This window comes from Brienomyrus brachyistius, chromosome 3, assembly GCF_023856365.1.
Source record: "Brienomyrus brachyistius isolate T26 chromosome 3, BBRACH_0.4, whole genome shotgun sequence".
NCBI classification, from domain to species: Eukaryota; Metazoa; Chordata; class Actinopteri; order Osteoglossiformes; family Mormyridae; genus Brienomyrus; species Brienomyrus brachyistius.
Window position 1 is genome coordinate 18,291,524 of NC_064535.1, and position 23,216 is coordinate 18,314,739.

Here is a 23,216-nt window from a genome sequence, read left to right on the forward strand (position 1 = left end):
TAGATCCCCATAGCCAACAGGGAACCTTCTGGGTTGAGTTCACCTGTCATTCTTACTGTATAATGTTATTCTGTATTATGTGATCTCCGTAAAATACTTTCAATCGCATCTGTGTGAAATGTTCTTCACAAATAACCATATTTTGTCTTTGCTATTTTAGTATGATAAACTTGTCTCAATCGGTGAAGTAACTTTTAACTGAAGTAAGGTGGGGCGTTTTTAATGACTGAATTGTGATGTCCAGTACACAGACATTGATGCACACCGATTATTTTTGCACTTCAAACCATTTCGTGATTTGTGCCAAACCGTGTTAATATAGCTAATATAATAGGTCCTTTCAGCTGTAATGACATGGTGGTTTAGCATTTTGGGCTCATGGCGACTGTTGCAAACCCCTTTGTTTCCCAGATTGCTTTACGTACCAATTTTAATTAATGTTCGAATGTATCCATATAATGTGCAATGGGACAATACATGAATGGGTTAATAACTTTAAAACTAGACGAGACAGGCACATCTATAGGGAAGTGTGCTTTTTCGGTGGACAACAGGGAACAATGCACACCCCTTGGATTTTCAGAATAACTTTCTCTCTAACAGTTAATAATTGATACATTGTATGCATATTATATGTCACTGCTCCATTTCATACATATTAACAGAGAGAGCCCCTCACGATTCGGGCTAATGTCGTATGGATTATCCAGGTACGCCGGCATTGTCTTCGGAGAAATTGTAATTGTAGGGGCGGTGCTCATATAGGGCTGGTTTACGCAGAAACCTTGACTTAACAAAGAACAAAAACTGCTCGGAGCAGGTTTGAGACTTAGCATAAATTGCCATAGCAGCATGCCTCGACTAAAACCTACCCACCTTTCGTAGTACGGGTTAATCGCAAAGTTACACCACACTTCATCAAGTTACTCGCAAAGTTACCCCGATAAGCCAGTAAACCCACTTCATAGCACAGGACACTGCTTCGTGGAATACCCCCCAGATAGCAAATAAAAAAAAAACAAACAGAGAAATAAATAAATACAGAATGTCTTCTTATCAGCTGTAACTTTTTCACTATTATAGCTACATGGCTCAGCTAAAGCTCATCAAATCTTACTTTTGTTTAAGTTTTCCTTTCTAAATTAAAGTTCATCTTGCAAATAGATTTTTTTAACTTTTGGTTATGAAAAAAAAAATGTACGTGAAGTGTACCAAAAGTATAGCCTAAAGTGTGTAAAGCATTTTGCAAAGGAGAATTTCCCCTCTGTACTGCAAGATTAAATTCAGACAGGCCACTGGTGAAGTTTACAAACTTAGCTAGGTGTGAGAGTAGGGTGACCATAGTATCTCATGGTGTCCCTCCTGACATGGATTAGGTGGTTATCCTATGTCAAACACAAAAAATGGGTTCTGGATGGTCCCACAATGACAATTCATCAGAATCAGACAACAAAACAGAGTGGAAATGCACATCTCTCATTACTGTATATGCACACAAAGAATAATCCCACTTCAACGGAGTAGACTTATGCTTCTTGGGGATGCGAAATTGAGTAGGTGCAATACCATCCCCTACATCTCTCACCCTAATCCCCCTGGTACAACACCACCCCCTCCACCTCCCACCCCAACCTTTCTGGTGCTCATTCCAACAGCACACTCCCCCACCTCCGCCTCAGACTAGACTTCCTCTGTGATGTTCCTGAAAGTTACTTCAGCCATGACACATCTGTCATCAGTGTCTTCTGCGAAAACTCACAAATGCACCAAGGGTGCAACATTGTTGCAAGCAGCCTTTCAGATCAGTCAAGTGGAATCCTCTGCCCTGGTTCTGCAGCAGGTCTAGCTCCAACTCAAGCCTGTTAGTCCCAGGGATTGCCCAGGTCCCTCAGCCACAGTTGACCCACTGTGACCACAAAATGGTGCACACTTCCAGCCCATAATCCATAACACTGTGAACCCCACTACAGATATGCACCACTGGTCACAAGAGGGAGAGAGGGAGGGGGCAAGGGCACAGTAGTATACAGTAATGAAGGAACAGTAAAGACAGCCCTAGGGGGCTTCCGGAAAATAACGGCACTGCACAGTCTCACTGACTGACCTTCCATCAACTGTACTATTAACATTACATGCCACTGCTGAGGGAAGAACAACAAAGCACCAACAGCCAAGATTTTCTGAAATGTCATGTGAATAGTGTGATAGATACACCACTCACTGTTTCTGTCACATTTTCTAAACCTAGTTTTTAATTGACTGGTGAGAGTGTCTTGAAGGTCTGGTGGTGTAAGCCATAAATCACTCAGTGTCAGTGCTGTTGCCCAGAGGCCATCTGTGCTAACCAGGCTGGGTGCTAAATGCAGCAGGTAGCTACTTTCTCCTCTCTCCTAGGCCTATTGCAGCAGCACAGTTTCCTGCCATGTGGAGCCAAATGTTTACACGTCAGAAATTCCCCAAATGCCAAATGCATCAGGAAAGGGCTGCTATCAGTCACCTTGGAACCTCAGGTTTACAATGGCAAGGAACTGCAGGATTTAAAGACCTTCCGTTAAACACCACTGAAAAACAACATCCAATTACTCAAACACTTTTCCCTTAGTAATGAAATAATCTATTCTTTTGTGCTCTATAAATAAAGCATAAGACATCCTTCATCCTAATTACAGTGCCTTGCAAATGTACTGAACCTCCCTTAAAATGATCAAATTTACGTGAATTACAAATGATATACACACATTCTTCCTGTCAGTATTTTTAGTGCAAACACATTTTCATGTTCAATTATTAATCAGCAAATCATTTAAAGTAAAAAATGCTGCTTGCACAAGTATTGAACCCCTGTGCTCTAGAAGTTTCAAAGGGGAGAACAATGCTTAGTTCAAACTACACAATCTTAGCTCCAACTCTGCATGCCGGCAGTTTTTGGGGATTGCCGGCAGAACTCCCATATCAGAGGCAAACCAGTGCATGATCACTATGTGTAAACTGTTCAAAGACATGATCCGATGGAGTTGCTGATGCATCGCAGACGTCCGCCAGATATCTAGCATGCTAAATATCCAGACCTGTTGGCAACTCCAAATCTCACAGTGTGAAAAGTGTTGCGACTGGCAGTGAGTACGTTGACAAGCTACATTGAGAAAATGGAAGCGACATCATGCCTGCCATCCCTCAAAACTCAGCAATGACGCAGAGCAGGGACTGGTGAGTAAAGCCAAAAGGAGGCCAACAGTCACTCTGAAGGAGCTACAGAGTGAAGGTGCACCAGTCAATTATGTCAAGAGCATACTGCATACTGCATACTGCTGGCCTGTGTGGAAGGATGGCTAGAATAAAGACCTCAATGCAAAGAGATATATGAAAGCATGTCTAGAGTTTGCCAGAAAGTATAAGAGTGACCCAGGCAACATATTTGTCAAGGTTTTGTGGTCTGATGAGACCAAGATACAGATTATTGGTCAAAAATTCAAAGCATGATGAGTGTCGGATACATAACATAACCCATGCCTCATTTAACACTATCCCTACAGTGAAGTACAGTAGCAGCAGCATTATGCTATGGAGATGATTTGTAGGAACTGGCCATTTTGTCAAAATCGAAGGAGAATGTTTGGAGCAAAATACAAGGAGATTCATACCTCCTTCAATCTGCAAAACAACCTTTCAGCAGGACAATTTTCCTAAGTACAAGGCTCAAGCAATACAGGAGTGATTAAAAAACAATGTGAATGTTCTGAGGGGGCCAAGTCAAAGTCCAGGTCTAAAACCCATCGAGAACCTGCGGCTGTTTTTTAAAAATGAAGTCAGCAAGCAGCATTCCAACCTGAAGGACCTGGAGCAGATCTTCCATGAAAATTGGACAAAATCCTGAATGGTGCAAAAAGCTGGTAGCTACTTACCCTAAAATACTCAGAGCAGATATTTCAGCAAAAGGTGGCTGTAGCAAATATTAATGTGTTGGGAGGTGAATACTAAAGTAAGCAGCATTTTCTATTTTTGATTTTCTTTAAAAGAGTTGGCAATGAAATATAGTTTGTGCCTTTGAAAATTTACTCTGAGAGACTGTATCATTTGTAAGGAGGGTTCAGTACTTTTGCGAGCCAATGCATATGTCGTTAGCTCTGATATAAATGCGTACAGTGTACTTTAGTCTGTTTTACAAGATAGTCACTTTTCACACTGTCTACCTATACAGCATGATTCTTCACTAGACAACTAGCTCAAGTAAAGCTCTCAGGCTATGAGTCACGGCGTGCTGGTTGAAAGAAGGGCAGTTAGCCACATGCGGCTTCTTTGAAGTGTTAGCCCCGCCTCTTCAGTCTGCCAAACAGGATGTGTTACCTTCTCAAGATGCCCTCTGCTTGCCAGCAGTCCATCGCACTCATTCATCAGGACCTGCAGCCTGACACAGCACCACTCAGGCCTAATCCAGGATTACCACCTAGTGCCCCAGGGACCGGAAATCCACCCTCCACCTCCCCCATCTCTCACCTATGGGGCACAGTGTAACGTGCTGTCAGATTTAATTTGGGTTGAACAAAGTGACTTTATCTGGAAGGTCATCTGGTTGAGGAATTTGTTGGTCTGTGAAAGAAGAGCATTATTTTTACAGCACAGTACCCATTATGAACGCATATTTCAATCAGAGTTGGATACGGAGCTGAGCTCTGTAGCATGTTTTCATATATTCTCAAAAGCACAACCCAGCTCTTAATTTAATGGTCAACCAATTCAATTCTATGCAATTCAATGCATTTATAGTCATTATAGATACATAGGTGCACATGTATATAAAGAGAAGGTGTTTTGTGACTGCTAGAGCTGGTGCAACAAGTTTAAAATAGAATAATATTAAATTTTTGATTTTTTTGCCAATGAAATATAGTTTGTGCCTTTGAAAATTTACTGAGAGACTATGAATTTGCAATAGAAATGCTGACAGGAAGAATATGTGTTTGTATCATTTGTAAACGGTCTGAAGTGTGGTTGTATTTCACTCAAAAGGTTTCTGACATTGGGACATTGTTATGTAAATTTGTATTTTGTATTTCTTTATATTTTTACAGTATATGCAAACCATGTATATTGACATCATGTTTACACGTACATATTTTACGCAATTCAGTGTGGATGTGTAATTTTTTTAAAATAATGCTCTCTGAACGTTTTTTACGCTATAGAGCATTGCAGACATAAAGCATGTTATTTTAAAAACGCTTTAGAAAATACATTCAAACTCAGTAGATAATAAAGCGCAGTAGTACGATATGGCAGAGGGTTCAGATGTTTTGACAGTGACAAAATAAATTGCTCACTCAATATGCAATATGTCAATGCAGTATGCCAATGCAATATGTCAATATGTCAAGGCAATATGACAATATGAAAGAACGCGCACTATTTTTTGATCTTATTGACAAGGTACTCGTTTCAGAGGGCATTATTTTAAAATCTACACAGTAAGTCTGCCCAACATCCCAAGCTGGAGCCTTTCCAAAAGGAAAGCAACCTCCTGACATCCTGACAATAAATAACCTTGTTTATCTTGGGGACATAAAACAGCCATTCCAAAGGCGGAACGAGCAAACCACCTGTCCACAGAGTGATATTTCCCGGCATTCCCAAGCCGGTGTACACATGCCCCCCCCGCCCCCAACACTACTTGCACTGACTCTCCCCTTTCACAGCTGTGGAAACCATTGCGCAAAGGCTCAGATCCATCTCACCTGATGACACTGCACTATCTGACCTGGGAGAGGCCCTCGCACCAGGGGTGCAGCCGAGATTGCTGACATAACCACAGCAGCGTGCTATGATTCTACACGACATCACGCACACTCATTAATAGCTTTGTCCCAGTTTTGGTAACTCACTGTCAGATGGTTCAAAATGATTCAAATATTCAGCTATTTTCAATTAGCAGCATGGGCTTAAGACCAGGTATAAAGCCACCCACCAGCTTACAGTTTCACCCAAAGCAATTTAACAATAATACAGGTAAATGATTTGCTAAAGCATTTTTGGCTTTTTTTTAAGGGTCCAGATATCTCCTGGGTCTGAGACCTTTTACCATTATGCCACCTCCTGCCTAGAGTATACTTGGCTTTGACATTTTTTATGTGTCACATAATTAAAATGCTTTGCAAAAGAATACAAGTACCGAATTTAATGATGTGTTTATGCAAGCAAAGCTAGCAACAGAAGACGCCTAAACATACTCCACAGCTGTTGCACAGGGTCTGTGAGCACATACGATCAAACACTCTGCCCCAGGAACTCTGCAAGGGGTAGCGATAGTGTGTCAGGCTGGATATCAGTCCTTTTTATTTCAGGAGCACTGTAACAGTTAGGGGAATCTCTACCACGTTAATAATACATTATGTTTAACCAGCATAAGCACCACCTACAAAAATACTGTATAGATTAGACAGCTCTCCATTTGAGGAGTCATACAGATAATGAAGCATGCTGGCTATATGACATCAAAAAGGGTCCAAATGAGGACCCCTGGTGAACATGTCACACTGGGGCAGTGCCTAGGTCATGTTGCAGGGAAACATGACTGAAAAATAGATCATTTTAAGGGGCTGATACTTGCCTTTATAAGTAAGACATGAGAGGGAACTCTTAGATGGATTCAGTTGGTAAGACTACTGTCTTCCAGGTGCCGAAATCCATCCGTGCCATGCAGGGTAATAGATGCCTACCAAAGGAGAGCGAGTGGCTCAAACCCAAACCCAGCTTCACTGCTCTGAACTCAGCTTCAGGGCTCCCAGGTTTCAGTTTTCAGAAAGAGCAGTGTCCAAACACAGAAGGCCTCAACTTCACCCAGTGACACAATAGTATTAATGATGTATTTTTTGTTTAAAGATGTATTTCTTATTTATTGCGATCAATGGGGTGATCTTTGATTTTAGCTTCAGTTAATAACATATTACACACAAAGCTACGAGACTGCTGAAGATGGCTTGAAACCACGGAGACATAAATTATGTCCAACGCTTACACTTCTACACATGCAAAACGGAAACTCAGTTTATGTTATTCCAGGAAAAAGGATGTATGAGAACACATATCATTACCGTTTGACAAAAGTACAGATCAGCAAAAGGGCAACTCGGTAATCAACGGGCAGGAAAATGTATTAATGTTTGTGGCCGTTAAAGCGAGAAAAAGACATTTTAAAAAGATTTCTTGTAAAATAAGGCGTTCTCATTTTCTCCTGGAGCAAAACTTACCTTAAAGTAAAAAAATGGTTATTTTATGAAGTTCCACAATGATTAATACTATTTAGTTTCTCAGTATTGCCTCCCTCTAAGCTGTGGGGGAGGGGTGAGGTCAAGGGTGAGCATGTAAGTAAGAGGTGACACATACATAAACAAAGAGAAGGAAATGCTGGTCTAATTAGCTCTGAAGGGCCTGGTAAGATGTGGGGGGGCTGCTGTGCCAGAGAAAGGGTGGGGGATACACCCCCACATATACAAACATACTGTATGTGATGAACCCCAGCTCTGAACGAACAACCTCCACATGCTAAAAATAACAGACAGTATTCCTCTGTGATCACAGCCGATGTAATATTAGGGCTCCTCTTGCAGGTTGCTTTGGAAGGGAAATGGCCAACTTTATTACCTACCACCAGTCATTAGCAACAGCCTGTCATCCCAGTTGTTACCAAAGAGACTTACGGATAAACACGAGGGTAAGTCTTGTGGGTAAGAACAAGCCTAAATGTGCATAGCTGCACACTGGTGTCCCTGTTCACATTTTATAGTCTGTGGGGGTTCGTTTCATTCATTTGCGAACGCCGAACCTCAGCTGCTCTGTCATTAAACCTTTTAAAAGCAGCATGACAAATAACACACACGTGTGTTTGTTTGCACGCCCCGCGTTGAGGACCTACAGCTTGTGGACACGTTTTGGACTGCGTTAAGCACACTAGCAGATGCTGCAGGATCACATGCGTGGACCCTCAACAGTAGTGTTAGAGCCTCCACTATCCACTTGCACTCTCAGACACATCCATATGAAATCAGGTCGGGGGTCGTGTCAGGAGTCACAGTGCTTGGAGCGTCTTCTGCCTGAAATGGACCCATCTGATGGGGAGGCGGCAGCCTTTGGTGTTCCTGACACTGCTACCCCAGACCTAACTCCTACCATTACAGAATTCCTGGAAGGGTCTCAGACTTGGGGGATGGGGGGTAACTGCTTCTGCAGCACAAGCCAGTCTTCAGAGAACTCCGGATCAGAACCGAGACACACGAATGACCCAAGTACGCAGCACCATGCCAGCAGCTCAGTTTACCGCACAAAACCCTGTTTTGCAGAACAGAACATGGATTTTCTAAATTATACAACCAGGACCAGGTCCTGGTCCAAATTTTGGGGTTAAAAATCAACCACAAACACAAATGCAGGCTCAGCTCCTACAGCCTGGCCACCCACAACCGTTCCCTGCACCCAGACCACCAGAATCTGAAACCCAGAGGACCAATGTAAACCAAAAAATCAGGAACCAGCTTCTGACAGACATTATGCGAGTCAGATGATAAATTTAAAATCCAGAACCATCTGCTTAAGACGTCACCAAGCCTTTAAAAAGCTTAAGGTTACATTCCGGAAATTTGTGGAGCACACAACTGAAGCACTAACCTGAACTGCTGAAGGATGACACGTTCACTGTATTCACACAGACCTAATTACCAAAAAGGTCTCATATGACAGTGAAGACAGTTAACTGATTGAAAATTCACTTTGTTCTGAGGATTAAGAGACACACCTTTTCCTCCACACAGAATTCTCAAATACTATCCTCATTTTTGTCATAAATCCCAAAGCAGCAAAAATGGCAGCTGAAATGCAGCTTTAATTCCAGCAGTAATAAATTCCATGCTGTTAAAATTCTGTTGGGTACATCAGTTCCAGCACGGCACGTTTTATTTTCAATAAGAGCTCATTCTAATGGCTCTCCCTGCACTCGGGGGCCGAACCGGCCCATCCCCATCACTCCAATGTGTTATTAAATCCAGTCCTTAGTCCCAGCTGAATGAAGAAAAAGCTACCTAACCCATCATTAAACACCCACAGTTGCCTTAGACCCTGTTGTCCTATAAACAGGGGACTGGAGAAAAGCAGAATGCAGATGGTCCCACTGCAGCTTAAATCTAGGGCTACTGAGGTTTATCCAGGTATTGGGGGCTCAGCGGAAGCCCCGGTGCGGGTGTAAGTCCAAGGTCCAAGGGCCACAGAAGTTGGGGATTTCGCCCCCACAGAAGGGCTTGGGGGCCAGAGAGCTGTCAGGACATATTACTCCCCCGCTTGTTAAGGAGAAGAGGACTGGGGCCATGGTCCGACACATAAGAGGTGTCAGGGCTTGCTAAGTGACCCTCTCACTTCAGGGCTGGCGTAAACCCAACAATTCAGGCCCCAAGGGCTCGTTTAACATTCACTTAATTCCCTTTTTCAGGTTTTACAGGGATTTCAAATTTCGAAAGCAAGAGGTCCAACAAAAAGATATACTGCAGAAAGTATTACATACCTAGAGTATAGGCTCAGTATTTAATATTTAGTGGCTTCTGGTTGCTGTTTTCTGGTTGTTTGGCTGGCTGTTCAACTTCGTAAACTTACACCCACAACAAAAATAATAGGGTTCCACATGGGCTTTAACTGGCACTGGTGATACATCCCTTTCAGAAAGCTGGAAAGTTGTGCCAGCATATATAGTTATATCCATCCATCCATCCATCCATCCATTTTCCAAACTACTTATCCTACTGGGTCGTGGGGGGTCCGGAGTTTATCCCAGAAGCTGTGGGCACGAGGAAGGGAACAACCCAGTATGGGGGGCCAGCCCATCACAGTATATAGCTATATTTATATATATATATATATATATATATATATATATATATATATATATTATTTATATACATGCTAATGCAATGACGCATCACCTAACAAGGTATAACAAGGTACTACAGGTATAAATCACACATTAGTGAACAGCTACTTGCTTGCTTGGAGTATCAAAGTGGAGGAAGCACCTAGAACTTCAGCATTACAGCTAAGCTTTCCATAAAAGGAAGCAGGATAGAATTCTGCCCAGGAAATACAAAGGCACAAAGTCCTGATGGGGCCCAGCCCCATCCCCCACGTGATCCTGAGAGTTCAGGGTGATGCCTCCACCTGGAAAAGTGAGGAGCAGGCCGTCTTCCAGCAGAACTCGCTAGAAGTCCTGCCCGCTCTCCCAAGCTAATAGAAAGCAGATGGCCGCCTTTTTCAGCACCACAGCCAAAAAGCACACGGAGCCACGTTTTTACCAAGCTCTCTTATTAAATTAGCATTTCAAAAAGTCCTTCCAGTTGTGGTTCGTAAAGTATCTATAGAGCACAGAGGTCTACACACACACATACACATACACACACATACCACAAACAGGAGATGTCAGTTAATGACATGCACATTTTGGGGCATAATGCCATTTCCAGTTCTGCAGGATCGCTCCTGGCCCGTACTTTCAGCTCAGTAATTACGCAAAACTCAAGAGGTAATACATGACTCTTGGAAATTAACTCCTGCAATTTCAACTACCAATGTTTCCACTTGACATTTGAAAGATAAATAATAACAATAATAATAACAATAATAATAATAATAATAATAATAAATGAAAAAGGCCCCTTTTCCTCCATTCTGTGTTAATAAAATGTGCTGCTGTTGGAAAACCTCCCAGACCTGTTAACAAGACTCTCTCCCACAGGTCACTCAGTCGGGCATGCCTGAATGCTCAGAGGAAGACTCAAGCGGGCAGTAGCCGCAGACAATGCTGCTGTTTCCCATCAGCCCCTGGGGTGCTATGCTCGTGATACACCTTGCATAAGAGCCCCGAGTGCAAGCCAGCACTGATTGTTTATGGCCACGATTGCTGGTTATCTGGCTACACATCCACACAGCAGACACATTCCTCAGACAGTCTCATTCAGCCATCATCTGACAGTGCAGGACCGCAATGCCAGGACATCATCAAATTCACCCCAAAATGAGTTACGAAGCTGCACTAAAGGTAATATCCGACTCCTTAAATGGCTTGCCAGAAAGTTTTACGCACTGTATTATTTTTCTTCTGGATGTTAAAATACTGATATGCTATGCCAATAATTTAAAGATTACATTATAACAAGTGATTCAGACCCAAATATGCATTTTTACTATCTATAACCACAGTTACTATGATTATCAATTTAAACCTGTAATTAGCGTGAAACTAAAATTAGCAGACATGCTACCTTTCTAATACTGATCCAATAAAAAAACTTTATTAATGGACATACCTAACAAAATAGTGCAATAAATCAAGATAGGGGCTCACCTAAAAAGTCTACCCGCATGGCTATCACCACAACAGGGCACCACCAGCCCCACCTTGTGGTATTCCACAATCCCACCACAATCAGCTAATAGCATTCAGCATCATTCCAATGAGGCGAACATGTCATGCACAGCATCCAGTTTTTGGGAAAAAAAATCCATGAGAAGCTGATTCATGGCTGATAGAATGAAGAAATTTCCCAAAACTACTCGTTGCTAAGCACTATGCAGTGTTCCCAACACAGAGGCTTCAGGTCCAGGCACATCGCAGAGCTCCCCCAGGATGTGGACATTTCAGCAGAGCGTAGCACCATCGACACCAGGCAGCTCTTACTGACAAAAATACCCACAACCCATTTTGACACGTCGCTTCCAGTAAGATTCATTACATCCTTTACTCCTGCCGTTTCCAAGAAGAAAAAAATTATATTTTGGCCGAACTTGGCAGACATTTCAACCGACCGCACAATTCCAAAAAACATTTGTTTTACTTCACTAGTTTTGCTCCTACATACATATGCAATTCCTGCAAATGCAGCAAAGGCAGGAAATGAGTCCTGATCCATAATTAATGCCCTCATTATCTGAACTCACAGGAGTGAACAGGAGTCATGCATGGATAATTATTTTGATAAAAAAATTACACATATTAACTTCCTTTTTGATCCTGATTTTTTTTTGCATCTACTGCTTTCTATTTAATGCACATTTTGAATCAAATAAAGCAAACATATCATAGAAGCAGGTGAGCATGGTGTGCTGTGCATGTGATGGTGAGGTGCGAGTTAAAGTGCCTCGTGGACAACAAGAGACTACCGGGCAGGACACTGGTGTATGTGAGATGTGTGAGACTCAAAATTGCTGAAAATGTTTCACTTTTTTACATACCAAATGGCATCTGGGCAATAAATACAAAAAGCACTTAGAAAAATAATGACTTGTCAGATTTTTTAAATTTTGGTGTATCAGTTGTCTTTGTTTTATCGGTATGCAAAAAGCTCCCATCTGGTGAAACAGGTTTGCTTTCCCACATCTGAGCATGAACAGGCTGGCTTAGATGCCTGTGTCTGTTGGTGCCAATCCAAAGCAAACAAAAGGTTATGAGGTCTGGAGGTGAATGCAAGGATCACGTTCTCCCGATGTACTCTGCAGTGAGGCAGACCAATGGAAGGAACGCAGATCCACTGGGAGGCTGCCTTCATCCTGGCTGAGACTGAAAGCGATGTGGGAGGCATTGAAACACACAAACCTTAGTCCTCCTTCAGGATAATGGGACTAAGCAACCATAATTTCCACAACCAAGTCACCTCTCCCCAGACTCACAACATGCCACTGGATGTCAATCTGCAAGATCACTCTCCTAGAAGCGAACAGACCTGATTAGCAATTAGCTAATTAACATGTTAACTTAGTTCAGTCCAAAGCCCATCGAGAATGTGCTGCCTCTCAGAGGACTCGAAGCCCTGCATAGCATCGTGCTACATGATACAACTGTGTGGTCCTGAACCTACCAGGAGAACAAGAATTCTTCCAAGTTCTCTGACGCTCTGATTCCATCAAAACCACAACAGCTTTGAAAACCCCCAGAGGGAGGAGGCAGGTCTGAATCACAGTGATATTTCACCGGTTAAAATCCACCTCAGGACGTTTATTCCTGAAAGTTAAAGTTACATTAATCTGGATTGTTCTTTGTTTTACTGGCTGTGCATTCCCATGAAATGTTCTTAGATTATTTTTAAAATTGAAAGTTTGAGAAAAACGAATCCACAGTACTGAAATTCTCCTGCAAATAACACTGAAGGCCATTAAGGAAAAGCAAGTAATGCTAGCTAACCAGCCAGAGGGCGCACATTCCCATGTAAGAATAGCTTTGCACATAATGTAGTCACAAAAAAGCAAATAAAACCAAATAAAATACATTTTGTGGGGGTCTGCACAGGGTGTGCCTGTGACACTGTGTACCCACCAGTGACACTCCTTCCTTGGTGACAGGCAATGCAAGATACTTCTTCTGGATAGCTGCAGGAACTTAGCTGGTAGCATTTCACAAACAAGCCACTAACAAGCGTGGGTACACCAGGTGGGGGGGGGGCAGGCTGATCAGTCAGCATGAACCTGAACCAGATGCCCTGTTTTCCTCTGCTGTACCTCCTGTCTGCCCTTCCTTCTGTAACCTTTCACCTCTTCTCTCCCCTCATCCTTTCAGTTTTTATCATTCCTTTTCCCCTCCCCCTCTCAATGGGTGCAGCCATCACTCTGCAGCTCCCTCACTCCCAGGTCCAGCCCATCTCCAGGCTACAGTGCCCTAAGTAAGGCCACACGCAGGCAGCTGCGCTGAAAACTAATCACGGGTGAGGAAAGGGGATATGGCAGCGCCTCTTCCTGTCAGTAGGGATGTCAAGGTGAACTGTGGACTCCTTAAATAACCACCCCCACCACTCTTTAACCCTCCTCATCATGAAAACTAGAAGCAGATCCCTGTTTACAAGGGGAATGGGGTCTTTAACCACATTACTGTGTGTAGGCAGGCATGGCTGTCTCCAAAAAATCCCAAGGCTTTAAGGTGTACAGTTAACTTGAAGCCTTGACATCACTGTGAATCCTTTGATCCATTCCTGCGTCCATGTGCTGCTCTGCCATCAGGGGTCAGCGTGGACATACTCCTCATGGCTGGCATGCCAGTGCCGGGGCCTGCATGATGGCACTGCAACGGCCAACAACAGAGGAGCCTGAAGAAGCCCTTGGGCAACTCAAACACGTGTGAGGTTCCAGCGGAACATCCCACCTCCTCGTCCAAAGATAATAACCTAAAGCAAACTTAACTTGGTCAATCATGTGCTCCTCAGATGTTTCCTAACAAACATCACTGATCTATGGAAAGCCTCTGTGGTATATTAAATCCTCTAAACCAGGCTCCCTATAGAGGGTAAGTGACAGAAATATGGCTCATTCTTTATTGTGTTTTGGTGACCTCTTTTCTCAAGCACATCCAACTGTGCAACTTCTGATACAAGCTATTGTCTCAGCCTGCAGTGGGTGTCGTCAGGTGGGTGGAGTCCTGGGTGGGGGGGCTGCCCATCTCCTGTGCCTCAGCGAAGCTATGACAGCTATTCCAGGCTGCCAAATCCCACCAGCAGATCTGGTTACGTGCGCGACAGTGGCGGCTTCCCGTCGGACCACATCCAGGTAAACTGTCAAATCCAACTTCCCCCACTGACCAACAGCGGCCTTTAGAAGGCTTTTATCCTTCACCTCCGGCTGTCCTCTTTGTCCCTCCCCTGGGATCAATACTCAGAAAGAGGGCTAAAGTCACTCGTCCGCTCAGCGCTTCAATGACATACGATCAAGCAAAAGCCGGAGTAGTTATTCTGGGAAGCTGTCATAATGAGGACTATGACATCCTTCCCAGAAAGTGACACGCAGTTGCGTAGTTTCAGGCAAATTACTTGAGGTAAAACTTCTCCAAGGTGCATAATTCTCTCGCTATTGAAGTGCATGTGTCACAGACCTTATGACAACTAAGAACTGCACGTATTCTAAATATTAAAGATGCCAATCTCCATTAAAGATACAAAATTAAGGTCAAATTAATCACCTCTCATTGATTCTACAGAAGTTCACAACCAAATTTAGTCTTTAGTGCAAAGGAAAAAATATCAAGACAGACCAAATAAACTCCACCTCCCCATGACTCCATCATACATTACCACGGAAAGTCAACGGTCCATAAAAAATTGATTTCTTTAGGTATATTTAACTGTATTATAAACATCCTGTCCTTGCCCATTATTGTTCCTGAAATAAAGCTAAACTGTAGACACTTTGCTATTTTAAATCTCAAAGCAACTTGAAAAGGGGGAAACTGTGGGAATCGGTAAAACACACCAATTTAGAACTACATGCCTCATTAAATGAAATATTATATAAGCTTCTGTCATGCACTATTGCATTTGCTCAGCTTCCCCTTATAATACTGAGACTCTGAAGCAGAGCCATACACCTCACTGAAAAAAACTGCAATTTGGTTTGCATGCATCGCTATCCTTGCATAAAATAGGATATCCATGCATATATTGTAGAGCTAGGTTGGTTTTGATACTCTTGCACGGTGATTTTGGATCTTCCGCATCTAATAAGTATTGAGTGGGTAACATTTGTACATGAAACTTAACCAAAATTTTCATCTTTCAGCATAATGTGACACTTCACCAACATCATTAGTAAACCTTTTTCAAAGGGTACATATATTTTATAAATAATTCGTCACTAAGTTTATAACAGTTTCTTCAACATATTATCAAAAATGAGCAAAGTACCCAAAGTTATCTAAAATCCAAACTAGCCATATGTATTTTATGACTAATTTCTCTTTACAAATTATTAAAAACAAAGGGTGCCTGGCAGTAACCACAGTTTGTTAACTGAAAATGCTATGGCAACGAACATCTTTCCTTTCCTTCTTTACGTGATTATTAATGAACAGTATGACATTCGAGGCACAGTTTCTCTTAGAAAAAGTTGTGATAAACATTATAACGATGCTTATAATGCATGCCAAAGTAAATTATGGTAAATTATCATTAATATTATCTGCTGTAAGCGGACCGAGCCGCGCAAAAGGTGCCGGACGGCTTGCCGCCTGCCAGGGCGCCCGTTCTGCCCCGCGGGTTCAGACACTCACGCTGCGTGCCTTGGCTGCTCCCGCGGACGACTCAGCTGCCGAAAATACAAGTGTATCACATAACTCATTTTATTTTTAATGACTAGTAACAGCGCGTTTACCCTAAAGACGCGTGTGTGGGCTGAGGGACGTGTTTGTGTTCGGATCGTCTAATTTTGTCATTTAACATAGTGAGACGTCTGTTGAGAGCACGGTGCCGCATGTGGTTATTTCTGCCAGTCTTATTAGGAGGAAAAGCAGGGATGCATTTTCTATGCTTCTCTCAGTTTTCCCCCCTTGTCCAAGTTTACTTTTTCAGCACATAATTTCAGAAAAATAAATCTTCCTGGAAAAGCACTCCTTAAAGGAGTCCATTGTTCAATCAAGGCCTTGAATCCTTGTCTGCCTTTAAGAATAACATACTCTTTTAGAAAACAGCACAAACCCGCAGTGTCTAACTGCGAATTATCATCAGACCTGGCCCAAGACACCTCTTTGTCCTCCAAGCCAAATGGAATTAAACTTGGAATTATACAACATGAAATAAAATGTTTTTCAAAAGGGGTGGTGGCCAGTAGCAGTTAATCAGATGAACCACCCCTACACCCCAGCAATGCAGAATATCTCCATGTGGCTCAGCATGAAGATGGGGAATCAAGAGGCTGATGTGTGTCACCCTGTCACTGGAAGAGAGTGCCAGCCTGGTCGCACCGCACGCTTCCCACTGACGCCAGACAATAGGCTCCCGCGCTCACTTCTTGCACGATGGTCCTGTAATGGTGGTGAGGGCCTGAGGGGGCTCAACACCCCAAATGGCACTGAAAATAAACTAAGGAATGGGAGCCATCCGAGTGGCGTGCACAGGGGTGACTGGCAGGAGACAGGTGTATGTGTGTGAGTGTGTGTGTGTATGTGTGTGTGTGTGCACAGGGGGGGCATCACCACCACACTGCACTGGCATGCCACATGGCATTGTCCACTGCCATTTTTAGCGAATATGAGCAGACCGCAGACAGGAAGGCAGGGAAGGCAGGGGAAGGACATGAAAGAGCCCGGAGAGGGAGCCCTCAGGATTCTCATGAAACACATAATGCCGAAGGCTCAACCATGAGGCTGCCCCCAAGGCTGGGAACAGTGTCATGTGCAGCAGGTGCCGTCTATGTGGGAACACCAGAGCCCAGCCGTATAAACAGGCCAGGTGGGGACAGGGCCACAGAAGTGCTTGTGTCATCCACAGTGGAACTATCACAAACCAGTCAATTAAAGGTGCATTGCTCAAAAATATCACCTTTTTGCCTTTTTAAATAACAGTGTTGCTAGAAAAATCTAAACAGCAAGACTGGGCTAAAAGATAAAAGCCTGCACTATGTGGGCGATGCTGTAAAAGCCTCTCACATGTAACAATGGGAAACCCTCACAGTGACTGCCAAGTATACCTTAATTAGTTAGCAGGGACCTACCAGACAGTTAACACCCAGCTGCCCATGGACGTTTCAAGTTAGCACATAGGTGTGTCAACTCCTACTTCTGTGGTTCCCACAGGTCTGGTCCACTGGGGCCCGGAACAGACAAATACACTCAGAGGAACACCTCCATAGACTAGCTACTTATTTAATGGCTGACACCTGGGAGCAGGCTGGGAAACAGGTGGGGATACTAGCTATTGGCACTTTTAAAACCGGGTAGCTGTCACATCTCATGCAGCCATGGCAGCAATTATTCACCCCAGAAGTAAAACAGGAGGTTTAAAATAATATTCTAGGTTGAAGCAGTTTAGTTAAATTATTTTTAAAAGGCATTAAAGCACTGTGACATTTACATAGGTCATAATTAACACTAACGTAATGTAGTCCATTTACATCTTTAAAAGCCAACAGAAACCAGGTGCACTGTGTGTCTAAAATGCAGCCTGTTCCCACACACTGTCCCACAGGCAGCCTGACGGTGCTGCTGTGTGGGATCCTTGTTATCACGCAGTGACAGCCACCCACCAGCAGTTCTTGTGCCCAAGAATGCTCCCAGTGGTCTGCCCTGCTGTTGGAGCAGCCCGTGAAGTTGGGCCAGTTCTGTCGGAGCGCTTAAATGCATCTACACCTGTCGCAGCAAGAAGGTAAGCATCCCTTGTAGACTGGAGACAAAACAGTGCCTCACCATGAGGAAAGCATTACCAAACTCCCATGAAATCTGGTACAGTATGTCTACTAGTTGCCAATCTTATAAAAGTTGAAGGCTGAGACATTCTAGTGTACTAAACTCACCCTCGTCTGCATTACACTTCAAAAACAGTGCATAAAAATGATTTATATTACGTTTATTACAATGTTTTTTTCACAGCACAGAAATGTACTATGGCTGGATGGATGTCCTGCTTATTTCAGTGATAAAACACAAGCTAAGCCCCCAACTCCATTTGTGAATAGTTACCAAGAGCCGTCAAAGCCCTGAAGGTAATAGAATCAAATAAATAAAACATTTCCATAGTGGCAAAATTAATCGCAAAAGCTATAAAAGTCACTGCCAACACAGCCATACACCCATTGCTTTACATTTAAAAAAAGCTAAAGTGCTAAAAGGTGGCTTATAACAACCAGGAATAAAAACCCTAAACCAAACACAACAGAGCTCTTTGTTGTAGCAAGAAGCAGCAAACCAACTATGATGCTAATGCTCTTTAGGGGGCAGAAAAGCTTTAATCCCCATTAACCCCTTATGCTAGTGTTTCTCAAGCTGGTCCTCAGGGACCCCCAGATAGTCCCCTGGGAGGGAAGGGAGCAAAAATGTGGGCTGTCTGGCAGGGACCTGGGAAGGAGCAAAAACGGAGGTCCCTGAGAACTGGGTTGAGAAACACTGCTCTAAGCATTTGAGTTACATTCACATTGTTACCAGCTGAACTTTGAATCCAGTGCACACAGTGTCGCAGGAACACACGCACACGCACAAACATTTATCTGATCTGAAGATGCTTCTATCAAAAACCACCCATTCATATGATACTTGCATATGCATACTGAATTGATGCACTGGCTCACCTTACAGTCAAACAAAATATACAGACATAAAGGACCATGCATTAGTAGCTGTTATGAGACAGGAGCAGTGTGCAGTGCTCAATACCAAAGGAATTGCAGGATACCTGGAGGGCAGATGCAGCTCTGTGGGGCGTCTCGTGCCTCTCGGACCCTGGGAAACCGTGCAGCCAGCTTCTATGGGGGGGGAGACAAGAAATGCATGTCAGCGCCTCATGCCTGGCAGTGTTCAATATTGAATTCAACAGTTTCGAATACCAAATTGAGTATTTGTTATTTACTCTTTACACTTGATTAACATAATTTCCAGAACCTGTGCGCCAACACCCTAACTCATCAGTCTTGCACTAGCAGAAACCTCAATAGGGTAGACATTCATAGAAATAAATTTCATAAACAGACATTTATAAAATAAATACCACAAAGGGTTACGTCTTGATTTGTATGAAATGCCCTCCCGCCCCACGAAGTTTGGTCAGTAAAGCACGCTGAGAGGTGGCTCAGTGACCGCCTGATTGGGGTGGGCGTCCTGTGAAAGCCATCAGCAGGCAGGAGCCAACACGGCTGCGTGGTCTGCTGGAGCCCCTTCTGGGATGGCCGCATGGCAAAAAGTTCAAGAGGAAGGCAGATTAAACAGCAGCCTTGGAACGGCAGCTCCACTTGAAGGAGTTAAACCCAGAGTAACATTCCGTTCTGGGATGTGATCTCACTGCTGTGTGCTGCATTTGCCGAGACTGAGCTCAAAGCTGGATCCCACCAAGCTTGCTTTTCTGGTCTCTATTTTCCCTCCTTCTGTTCTTGATGTTTTTCAAGCATTTTTATTAAAAGATTTTCCCACCCACTAATCTATAAAGAGACGTAGATCTCCCACAAATTATTCATCAGGATTTACTTAATTTTTACCAACCAGCCTTCATTCCAGTTAGAGGGATCTTTTTATAGAGAACCCAGAGTGAACTGGTCTCACATGTGATCTGTCCTCTTTATAAGCTCATGCCATGGGCATGACCTGAAGGGCTTGGACTAGGTATCCATAATCAATTTACCAAAAAAAAAGCGTGAATGAACTAATAGCACCTGAGCTTGGTTCGCTAGTTAAAGAAAATAAACCGTAAACATGTTTGGCAACTCGATATAAAGAAAATATAAAGAAACATCTCAGATCTACCTCAATTTTGACACAACACAGCAGCTATCGTCTGGCCATGGAACTACGCCTCGGCTTTGTAAACTAGCTCCCTTTCATTGCCACGTGTTTCTGTAGAAAGGTTTGCTGTTAGTGCTGTTGGTTGGTAAGTAAAAAAAAAAAAAAAACGTGGCCAACAGAAGTGACCTATAGTTATGCAGTGTGCAGGTACAGTAACAGTAGCAGTGGATGCCGCTAGGTAATCAGTACTTTACGGTGTAGTATATGGACTGCTACATGATATTACACAAGCCTCTCCCCAGAGAAGAAATCATCTACGGACTAATATCCAATTAGTAGGTAGCTGTTGCCGTAATTGATAGCAGGCAACAAGAGAGTCCTATGATCATGTAAACGATGTTGGTACCGAAAGGCAGCAGCTGAGGGGGGGGGGGGTGTACAAGGGTAGAGGGCGGAAGGGGAACATTCCCCGCCTCTCTGCCTCCCCTCATTATTGGTAACCTGACCTCCAAGGTTTTGGTCTGGTTTTAACGTTCTATTTTAAAAAGATTACAAAACATTTCACAATACCAGCGTCACATTATAACTAAGACACCAGTCTTATGCAGTTGGAGGTCCCTCTATTGAGCAACAATGACTTTGATTGCTCTCCTATGTAAGGCTTCTGGGTTACTTTGGGAAGGGGGGGAGCTGCTGTTCTGGAATATTCTGCAGGAATGCACACTATGAAGAACAGCCAGTGCTACCGTAATCGCTATCAGCTGCTTTGAACCTAAGCAATGACTCATGTCTGGAGCAGAAGCCATCTCCGTGGACATCTGACTGCAGGTCTGGCAGAAAGATGTGCTCTTATCTACACAGTAGGAGGCACACGACAGAGAGGTGCACTCTAATGTATATGGGAGACGGTACACGGCAAAGTGGCACACTTTAATGCATAAGGGAGTTGGCACATGGCGAAGAGGCACACTCTAATTTATACGGGAGACGGCACACAGCGAAGAGGCACACTCTAATGTATAAGGGAGACGGCACACGGCGAAGAGACGCACTCTAATGTACACGGGAGGCGGCACACGGCGAAGAGGCACACTCTAATGTATACGGGAGGCGGCACACGGCAAAGAGGCACACTCTAATGTATACGGGAGGCGGCACACGGCAAAGAGGCACACTCTAATGTACACGGGAGGTGGTACATGGCGAAGAGGCACACTCTAATGTATACGGGAGGTGGCACACGGCAAAGAGGCACACTCTAATGTATACGGGAGGCGGCACACGGCAAAGAGGCGCACTCTAATGTATACGGGAGGCGGCACACGGCGAAGAGGCACACTCTAATGTATACGGGAGGTGGCACACGGCAAAGAGGCACACTCTAATGTACACGGGAGGTGGCACACGGCGAAGAGGCACACTCTAATGTATACGGGAGGCGGCACACGGCAAAGAGGCACACTCTAATGTACACGGGAGGTGGCACACGGCGAAGAGGCACACTCTAATGTATACGGGAGGCGGCACACGGCAAAGAGGCACACTCTAATGTATACGGGAGGCGGCACACGGCGAAGAGGCACACTCTAATGTATACGGGAGGCGGCACACGGCAAAGAGGCACACTCTAATGTACACGGGAGGTGGTACATGGCGAAGAGGCACACTCTAATGTATACGGGAGGTGGCACACGGCGAAGAGGCACACTCTAATGTATACGGGAGACGGCACACGGCGAAGAGGCACACTCTAATGTATACGGGAGGCGGCACACGGCGAAGAGGCGCACTCTAATGTATACGGGAGGCGGCACACGGCGAAGAGGCGCACTCTAATGTATACGGGAGGCGGCACACGGCGAAGAGGCACACTCTAATGTATACGGGAGGCGGCACACGGCGAAGAGGCGCACTCTAATGTATACGGGAGGCGGCACACGGCGAAGAGACGCACTCTAATGTATACGGGAGGCGGCACACGGCAAAGAGGCGCACTCTAATGTATACGGGAGGTGGCACACGGCAAAGAGGCACACTCTAATGTATACGGGAGGTGGCACACGGCGAAGAGGCACACTCTAATGTACACGGGAGGCGGCACACGGCGAAGAGACGCACTCTAATGTATACGGGAGGTGGCACACGGCAAAGAGGCACACTCTAATGTATACGGGAGGTGGCACACGGCGAAGAGGCACACTCTAATGTATACGGGAGGCGGCACACGGCAAAGAGACGCACTCTAATGTATACGGGAGGTGGCACACGGCGAAGAGGCGCACTCTAATGTATACGGGAGGCGGCACACGGCGAAGAGGCGCACTCTAATGTATACGGGAGGCGGCACACGGCAAAGAGACGCACTCTAATGTATACGGGAGGTGGCACACGGCGAAGAGGCGCACTCTAATGTATACAGGAGGCGGCACACGGCGAAGAGGCGCACTCTAATGTATACGGGAGGCGGCACACGGCAAAGAGACGCACTCTAATGTATACGGGAGGCGGCACACGGCGAAGAGGCACACTCTAATGTATACGGGAGGCGGCACACGGCGAAGAGGCGCACTCTAATGTATACGGGAGGCGGCACACGGCGAAGAGGCGCACTCTAATGTATACGGGAGGCGGCACACGGCGAAGAGGCACACTCTAATGTATACGGGAGGCGGCACACGGCGAAGAGGCGCACTCTAATGTATACGGGAGGCGGCACACGGCGAAGAGACGCACTCTAATGTATACGGGAGGCGGCACACGGCAAAGAGGCGCACTCTAATGTATACGGGAGGTGGCACACGGCAAAGAGGCACACTCTAATGTATACGGGAGGTGGCACACGGCGAAGAGGCACACTCTAATGTACACGGGAGGCGGCACACGGCGAAGAGACGCACTCTAATGTATACGGGAGGTGGCACACGGCAAAGAGGCACACTCTAATGTATACGGGAGGTGGCACACGGCGAAGAGGCACACTCTAATGTATACGGGAGGCGGCACACGGCAAAGA

General features: G+C 44.6%; 1 protein-coding gene across 1 annotated transcript in view; it reads right to left on the bottom strand.

Moving 5' to 3' along the window:
- Positions 1-23,216, bottom strand: part of LOC125738633 (collagen alpha-1(XXV) chain-like) — a 49,606-nt gene that overhangs the window by 21,482 nt on the left and 4,908 nt on the right. Inside the window, exon 2 of the mRNA XM_049007787.1 lies at positions 19,164-19,233. Within this exon, the coding sequence (XP_048863744.1) occupies positions 19,164-19,233 (70 nt within the window). The remainder of the gene's footprint in view (positions 1-19,163; positions 19,234-23,216) is intronic.